Below are 8955 nucleotides of genomic sequence, written 5' to 3'. Positions count from 1 at the left end.
CTCTTCACCTTCGTCACTGATGGTAAGAGGATCATTAGTCTTGCTCTAATGCTCTTTGTGTGTGTGTGTGTGGCCAGATATCTACACTCCCATGTTATTTCATTAGACCGAGCACTAGCTGCTCTCCTAGCCCCGGATAAAACATCGCCTGGCTTAGTTTAGTTCATCAAATCAAAATGCTTGAAGAGTCGTTATTCACAGTCAACGAGCTGCCAAGCAGGGTGCACTGTACGTTAGGAACGGTTGAAGACAAAGGGAAAGTTTAATCCCCCCCCCCCCCCTGCCCACACACACTCTTATCACATCTCTCCTATGTGGTTGATGACGTTTGAGTCTGATAGTGTTTCAGTTGAAACTGTTCTGAACTTGTACAAACAGGCTCACCCCCCCCCACACACACACTGTTGTACTTGTTTTCCTTTTTACATTTAAGATTCTTATATGTTTATCGTGTGCACCTTCATGCCACAGTAAATTCCTTGTTTGTGTGAACTTGCGTGGCAAATAAATCTGATTCTGACACACACACACACACACACTCTAGGAACACTCCCATAACATGTTCAGCTCGCCGCCCTCATGGCAAAGATAGTCAAAATGCACCTGTACAGGGACAGCTAGTCTTTGACTAGTCACTGGCAGGGGCGTCGTTAAACCCTTTTTACTGGGGCACGTGCGCCCTAGTATAAATCTGCTGTGCCCCAGTAAAATCAAAAGTTTGAGTTTTAACAATTTACTTTTAGTCCGTCCATTAATTTCGATTGATAATCCCGGAAAAGAAATACGCAGTAACTATTGATGTCCCTGCCAAAGTTGATATCAAACTTGCGTCCCTGAACTGTTGTGTAGTGAGTTAAGCAAGGGGAGTTTCTGTAGCCTAGTAGTGCATTGTGCGCGGCACGCTTGGAAGAAAAAAAAAAAGGGATATGAATAGGGGCCTGTGCCCCAGTAGAGTTTGATGTCTAACAACGCCCCTGTCTCACTGGTGTTCACCGTGGGGTTCCATTAGACCAACATCCTTTCCATTGACTTGACCTGACCTTGTATGCAGTCTGTTATGCAGCCTGCTAGTTTTATCTATCGAAACACGAGATGAGCGCAAGGGCTTCCATGGGGCAAACGAAACGTCGTCGAATGTCTGCAAACACGGATGACACGCCTGGCGCCCAAGCACGAGGTGTCTCTCTCAAAGAAACGACGGCTCCGACAGGCTCTTTTGTCCGCCCTCGCGTAGCTGTTCTCCAGTGGACTAGCGCTCTTCACGCGTCACTTCCAAAACAGTCGGCAAACATCACTCGTAGCTTTCCTGGTTTTCCTCCCGCCTTTCTCTCCGTCGACCACGTCAGGCGTGACCGTGGTCACGATGGGATCCCACCGCCGGCGACAACGGCCTCGACGGAGTGTTGGCGAGAGTCCGGTACGGAGGCGCGAAGACGCCGATCCGTACACCGCAACATCCCAAACAGACCCCCCCCCCCTCCCCCTCCCCCCGAGTCTTACACACCTACGTCGTCACAACGCTCTATCCTACGGGAGTCATAGACGAGTCATGGGCCTCAACCATATCTTTTAGGTGTATGTATGGCATGGCGGAGGGTTGAGTCACATCCATGACTGCTCTGACAACAAGACTCTCAGAGGAAGCGGGTTGGACAATGACGGAGAGGGGGGGGTAAATCTTTTACACAGCCTAGGAGTGTTCTGTGCCGCTATAACAGCCATGTGACTCCAGTTAAGGAGCAGATGTGGAGTTTTAAGACGTCTCCTCTGTTGTTGTCCAGTGCGCACGCACACACACACCACACGAGCCATAAGTGGCGGAGTTATGGCTTCCACATGCTTTCCATTAGGTTGATTCGCCGCCGACATAAAGGAGAGAAACGGTATTCACCCCCCTCCCTTCATCCCTCCTTCCTCACCAGCGCTTTGATTGAGTTTACAGTTGGGCTTTAATCTTCTGACTTCCTCTCTAGCCAAACACAGAACAACTCATTCAAGTTTTTTTTCTATCGGTATTCTCATGGTATTTTCTCCTCTTCCTCTTTCCAGATAGTTAGAGAACTATGAGCAGAGCCTTCAAACACATTTAAATCTTGGTTCTCTTCACGTTCCTGCCTCTGGTCGTGGTACTTCCATAACTCTCAACCAGATTCTCCTCTCTCTCTCTCCTCAGACTGTAGGAATGGTTCGGTGCTGCGACCCATCTCCCGTACCTTCAGCTCGCGCTGGCACAAGGAGGCGGAGCCAGGACAGACACAGGACCGGACAGCCAATGAGAGCAGCGACTCCTCCAGGGTTGAGGCCCCGGAGCCCTCTGGGAGGGCTGGAGGAGCGGGGGCGCTGAGGGGGCGCTCCTGGGGGGCAGGGGAGGACAACAACAGTCTGCCGTGGCTTCAGATGGACCTGGGAGAGAAGAAGATGATCACGGGTGAGAGAGGGTTTCCTCTGCTTGTTCCCTTGCCTGTTCCCTTGCCTGTTCCCTTGCCTGTTCCCTTGCCTGTTCCCTTGCCTGTTCCCTTGCTTGTTCCTTGCCTGTTCCCTTTCCGGGTTCCCGTGCTTGTTGCCTTGCTTGATCCCTACTCCCTCTGTCCCTACCTCACCTCACACCCCTCTGCTTAGGATTGGGAGCTTTAGCTTGTTTTGGTTTGACCAGGAATGTTTTTTCACACTGGAGATCAGCGAATGGAGATTTGGGCTCACACACACACACACACACACAGACTGTGGACCCTCCTGCTTGGATGCCTATGAACCTCCCCTGACTCCAGCGTTGACAGACACAATGTGTCCTCTGTCCTCCTGTTGTGAGGATGCTTCCCGTCCCTGGGCTCTGCTTAAATATAGGAGCTGCTCAGGGTCTTGTCAGTCTGCTGTGTGGAGGCCGTTTCTCTTGACTTCGAGCCTCCCTGACTCCACTCTGCCCTCCCTGACTCCACTCTGCCCTCCCTGACTCCACTCTGCCCCCCCTGACTCCACTCTGCCCTCCCTGACTCCACTCTGCCCTCCCTGACTCCACTCTGCCCTCCCTGACTCCACTCTGCCCTCCCTGACTCCACTCTGCCCCCCCTGACTCCACTCTGCCCTCCCTGACTCCACTCTGCCCTCCCTGACTCCACTCTGCCCTCCCTGACTCCACTCTGCCCTCCCTGACTCCACTCTGCCCTCCCTGACTCCACTCTGCCCTCCCTGACTCCACTCTGCCCTCCCTGACTCCACACTGCCTCCCTGACTCCACTCTGCCCTCCCTGACTCCACCCTGCCCTCCCTGACTCCACCCTGCCCTCCCTGACTCCACTCTGCCTCCCTGACTCCACTCTGCCCTCCTGACTCCACCCTACCCTCCCTGACTCCAGTCTGCCCTCCCTGACTCCACCCTACCCTCCCTGACTCCACACTGTAATTTCTTCCCCTACACATTAGAGTGTGATGTGTTGAGAAGAAGAAAGCTCTGTTGTGTTGGCACATGTTTGTTGTGAAACCTCGTAGGGACCCAGTCATCCATCGCCACGCCCCTTCCGCCTGCCACGCCCCCTCCGGAACTCTGATCCCAACCAATGAGACTCGGCCTTATTTGCTGCGTGTGTAAACGACTGTGAACTGAGAGCTCTAATCATGTGCAAGGCCAGGGACCAGTAAGAAACCAGATCCTCTTTGGGCCCAGATTTATTTAGTCCCCTGGAGGATTACGGATCGTTGAAGCACGGTGGCCGTTGTTTATGATGGCTTTGATACATCGATTCATCTTCGGGACCTGCGTGTTAGGGTCACTCCTGTTAGCGTTGTGTTACATTTACATTTAGTCATTTAGCAGATGCTCTTATCCAGAGCGACTTACAGTAAGTACAGGGACATTCCCCCCGAAGCAAGTAGGGTGAGGTGCCTTGCCCAAGGACACAATGTCATTTGGCACGGCTGGGAATCGAACTGGCAACCTTCAGATTACTAGCCCGACTCCATCACCGCTCAGCCATCTGACTCCGTGTTGACGACTGATGTCCTGTCGATTCTGATTCCTCTTGTTGTCCTCACAGGGATCATCACCAGCGGTTCCACGGCTGGCCACGTCAGGAGCTACAAGGTGCTGTACAAGGAGAAGAACCGCTGGAAAACCTACACGCAGAACAGCAGCTCCGATTTCACGGTGAGCTCCTAGTTCCCTAGTTAGTTTCCTCCAGGATCACAATGACTCGGATTGAGAGACTTTTTGCTCTTGTTGGTTAGTTGTATTGGTTTCAAATTCTTGTACTCGCTGTGAAATATTTTACTGTTGATTGTTTTTTCTACAGGTACACTCTTGCACTCTTGTGGGGAGGTTCATGTTGTTCAATTGTAACTTGTTTAACTGCATGCTCTTATGGTTCTTCCCTTTGGCACTTTTTTGGTTTTCCACAATGTATGCTTCATGTTTTGGGTGCTCGCAATGTTTGGGGCTATCTCGTTGTTATGATCAGTGACCTATGCTCTTTTGTAAAGCTCTCTCTTGGAAGTCGCTTTGGATAAAAGCGTCTGCTAAATGCATAAATGTAAATGTAGTTCGGAGCCCCTAACCCACAGACTTCTAGCCCTTTTGAAGTATATTTCGTACGCATTCTAACCCCCTCCACCCTTGCCCTCCTTCAGGTGTTGGAGGGGAACCAGGATAGTGTCCACGACACCAGGACCAGCCTGCACCCCCCCATCGTGACTCGCTCCCTGCGTCTCGTCCCCCTCACCTGGCACCAGCGCGTCGCCATGGCGGTGGAGCTGCAGGGCTGCACGCACCTCGGAGGTACGTCCTCTCCTGACCGCACCCTGACCATGACCCGACCATATCACACCCTGACCATATCATACCCTGACCCGACCGTACTCCCAACCGTAACCTGACCACACTCTGACCACAACCCGACTTCCATCGAACCACGAGCAACTGAACATAAGTGTGAGAGGTTGACCGTTCCTGTAACAGCGGTTACACATGTAGGTATCGAGGTAAAAGGGAAGTATTGAATAACAAACAGCACTGTATAAGCCCTTGACAAGGAACGTCACCTTTCCAGTGAATACAGAACTACTCAACATCGTGTGGAAGCAGGATAGTATCAGGTGGTATTTGATGTTTGGGGTGTTAACCCCTGTTCTCCCCTCCTCCCTCCCCTCTTCAGTCAACGTGTCGTCCCAGGTGACGTTGGAGACCATGCCAACCAAGCCCAAGCCACCAACGGTAGGCCAAGAGATGACTGAGCCTGTTCCCTCCCATGCAGACCTAGGTAGGTGTGTGTGTGGGTGTGTGTGTGTGTTTGTGTGTGTGTGATGGTACTAGCTGACACATTCTCTCCTCTCTCTCCTCAGTGAAACTGGTGATCATCATCGTTCCTACAGTCTTATCTGTGGTGCTGTTATTGACCGGGGTGTGTGTGTGCAAAATGCTGCAGAAGTGAGTGACACACACATACACACACACATACACCCACACACTTCTGTCTGTCCCTGTATCTCAATCTGGTGTGTTTGTCTGAAACAGGAAGAAGACCAAAGAGAGCTCCTATGGATCCTCTGATGTCCAGACAGGTTGGTTATCTCAAACCGTTGTATTGATATGTCAGAGTGTGTGTGTGTGTGTGTGGTAAAAGCAGAGAATGCCCAGGCTTGTCTCTAAAACAGGCAGCATGAGTCCAACTGCCAGATTCACACACTAACCCTCTTTGTCTGTCTGTTTGTCGTTCTGCCTGCCTGTCTGTCTGTCTCTCTGCTTGCCTGACTGCCTGTCTGTCTCTCCTCCTGCCTGTCTGTTTTTCTGCCTGCCTGTCTATTCCTCTGATTGCCTGTCTGTCTCTCCGCCTGCCTGGTGGCCTGTCTGTCTCTCCTCCTGCCTGCCTGCCTGGTGGCCTGTCTGTCTCCCCTCCTGCCTGCCTGGTGGCCTGTCTGTCTCTCCTCCTGCCTGCCTGCCTGGTGGCCTGTCTGTCTCTCGTGCCTGTCTGTAGGCCTGTCTGTCTGTGGAAAATGAGAGAGTCCAGTCATAACACCCTGGGCAGCTCCTACATGTCCTGATGTCATCAGTTTGCTGTGTGGAGGCAGGTTCTCCTGACTTCGTGCCCTGCTGCCTCCCTGACTCCACAAGGCCCCGGTCGTTTTAACCCCTTCCTCCCCTGTGGTCCCAGGCTGTTGGAAGCAGGTGAAGCACCCCTGCACCAGACACCAGTCTGCAGAGTTCACCATCAGCTACAGCCCCGACCAGGACCCCACACACAAACTAGACCTGGTCACCAGCACCATGGCAGGTCAGAGGAGACACACACACACAACCCATACACACACATTACATTTTTACGTTACATTTTGTCATTTAGCAGACGCTCTTATCCAGAGTGACTTACAGTAAGTACAGGGACATTCCCCCCGAGGCAAGTAGGGTGAAGTGCCTTCCCCAAGGACACAACATCATTTGACACGGCCGGGAATCGAACTGGCAACCTTCAGATTACAAGCCCGACTCCCTCACCGCTTAGCCACATGACCCACACCACACCATACACCCCCCCCCCCCCCCCCCATTCACACACTTACACAGAAAGACACACACACACACACTCTCTGCATAGGGCTATGTGGTTATGTGTGGGTTACTGGGGTCAGATGGCTGAGCGGTTAGGGAGTCGGGCTATTAATCAGAAGGTTGTTGGTTCGATTCCCGGCTGTGAAAAGTGACGTTGTGTCCTTGGGCAAGGCACTTCACCCTACTTGCCTCGGGGAGAATGTCCCTGTACTTACTGTAAGTCGCTCTGGATAAGAGCGTCTGCTAAATGTAAATGTAACACAACGCTAACAGGAGTGACCCTAACACGCAGGTCCCGAAGATGAATCGATGTATCAAAGCCATCATAAACAACGGCCACCGTGCTTCAACGATCCGTAATCCTCCAGGGGACTAAATAAATCTGGGCCCAAAGAGGATCTGGTTTCTTACTGGTCCCTAATGACTAAATGTAAATGTGTGCTTCTGCTCCTCCTCTCCAGAGTGCCAGCAGCCCTTGATGATCGGCATCGGGACCGTATCTAGGAAAGGCTCCACCTTCCGGCCCATGGACACCGACGTTGCCAAGGACGACGGCAACGACCCGGCGACCCATTACGACTACCTCCACACGTCCAATCAGTACGCCCTGCCCCTGACCAACCAAGAGCCCGAATACGCCACGCCCATCATCGAGCGCCACACCTTCCGCAAAGACGTCGCCTTCCTCTCCGACCCGTACAGCGTGCCGGGCGCCGTGCTGCCCAGGAGCCCTTCCCACAAGGCCGTGGAGAGCGGGGGCCCCAGGAGGCCAGGGGTGGGGGCACCAGGGGGGTACCAGACCCCCCAGGTGAAAGCAGACAGGGGGAGACAGAACTCTGAGGGGGTGTACGACTGCCCCAAAAGGACCCAGGGCAAGGGGCCTTCAGAGTACCAGAGGCCCCAGGCCAAGCCCTCGGCCCTGGAGAGCTACTCCAGCCCCAGGGACTGTGTGAGGGCGGGCTTAGCCCACCCAGGAGTGAACCCCTTCAGACCCAGCCCTGAGGGCAGCTCTGGAGGCTCTGATCTGGGATCTACTCGTTAGGTCTGGAGGGTACTTGACTCGCTCAGGTCAGACGATCTGGGGATCGACACGGCGGGTCTGCGTGGACTCGGACCGGGTGACCTCTACTGTGATTTATTTCCTTAAAAATCTTTTAAAAAATCTGTTCAACTGGGTAAGATTCATATCTACGATAGAGCGTATAAAGAAGGAAGGGATTCGGGACATTGGTTACCAAGGTAAAGTTACAGACCATCGATGTGAGGTACCATGTGCTTCCTTCTTTATAGCTTTCTTTGCCACCACCCCCCCTTCCCAGGACTGGACCCCCTCTCTGAGCTGAATGTGGCCAGCTGGGAGAGGGGGGAGGGGGCTTGTGGGGGGGGGGGGATTCATAAACCTGCTGCCAACCTTCCTCCCCGTGAAACGTCCATCTTGTCAACACAGCGAGGGCCTCAGTCGTAGGAGGGGTGGACGTGCCGTGATGCCGAGGCTGTGCCATCCCCCTGCAGACCGCTCTGGACAAGACTGTCTTTAGAACAGAGGGAGGAGGGGGGGAGGGAGGGAGGGAGGGAGGGAGGCTGAAAGGCTCAGTGTCTCCCTGGACGCACTCATCTACAATCAGGCCCTTGTGGCTGCCGTCACAGGTGGGCCTAATGCCAACGCCTGCGTCTCTCTCTCTCGCTCCCTCTGTTTGCCTCTGTGTACTGTATCTATGTCTCTCTCTCTCCCCCCCCCCCTCTCTCTTTACATCTGTGTCCGGCTGTGTCCCGTGCCCCGTCTCTCTCCGCCGGATCCGTCCTGAGGCTCATTGGTCAGTCTGTGAGCCAATGACAGGACGACAGGAGAAAGAGAGAGACAGAGAGAGAGACACAGAGAGAGAGAGATGTTTTTAAATTCCCCTCATGTTGTAGTGGACTGGCCTTGTGCTGGAGTCTGTCTGCCTGTCAAGCTGCTGAGACTGAGTCCCGCTTCAGTAGAGCAGAACTATCTGGAAACGAGTCTGGGAGAAACTGGATCAGGACCGCTGTAGAGTTCAGTCTCGCTTTGAGTCCTAATGGGGCCGTTCTGGGTCTCGGAAGACCAGCCCTACCTGAAGAACTGGAATCCGGACTACTTCTGTTTCTAAATGGATGTCGAGTTTCAGCCCTGAGAGCCCTGAGTGCTCTGCTGGGCAAGAGGAGGCTTGACGTACGCGTGAAGGATTTCCGCCGACGCTGCAAGAATCACCTGGAGCCGACACGGGCAGCCTGCCAACACACGACGAGACACACACCACATGTACGCGTTTCTGTGAAATACTTCTGGTGTGTTTCTCACTGGGACTGGGGGGGGGGGGGGGGGTGTATGTTATTACAGGACTGTGTCTCATTTGCCAAATTATGATTTTTTTGCTCTTGTCCACACGCTCTCCCCCAAT

General features: G+C 53.4%; 1 protein-coding gene across 1 annotated transcript in view; it reads left to right on the top strand.

Annotated features, from left to right (window-relative positions):
- Window positions 1–7879, top strand: part of dcbld1 (discoidin, CUB and LCCL domain containing 1) — a 14915-nt gene extending 7036 nt beyond the window's left edge. The window contains 8 exon segments of the mRNA XM_067241798.1: window positions 2366–2428; window positions 4032–4141; window positions 4621–4768; window positions 5145–5249; window positions 5332–5416; window positions 5504–5550; window positions 6141–6260; window positions 6997–7879. Of these exon segments, the coding sequence (XP_067097899.1) occupies window positions 2366–2428; window positions 4032–4141; window positions 4621–4768; window positions 5145–5249; window positions 5332–5416; window positions 5504–5550; window positions 6141–6260; window positions 6997–7577 (1259 nt within the window). The 3' untranslated portion in view covers window positions 7578–7879.
- The last annotated feature ends 1076 nt before the right edge of the window (window positions 7880–8955 follow it).

This window comes from Osmerus mordax, chromosome 8 (genome assembly GCF_038355195.1).
Source record: "Osmerus mordax isolate fOsmMor3 chromosome 8, fOsmMor3.pri, whole genome shotgun sequence".
Classification (NCBI taxonomy): Eukaryota; Metazoa; Chordata; class Actinopteri; order Osmeriformes; family Osmeridae; genus Osmerus; species Osmerus mordax.
Note: the sequence above shows the minus strand (reverse complement) of the source record. Positions and strands in the feature narration are given on the sequence as shown.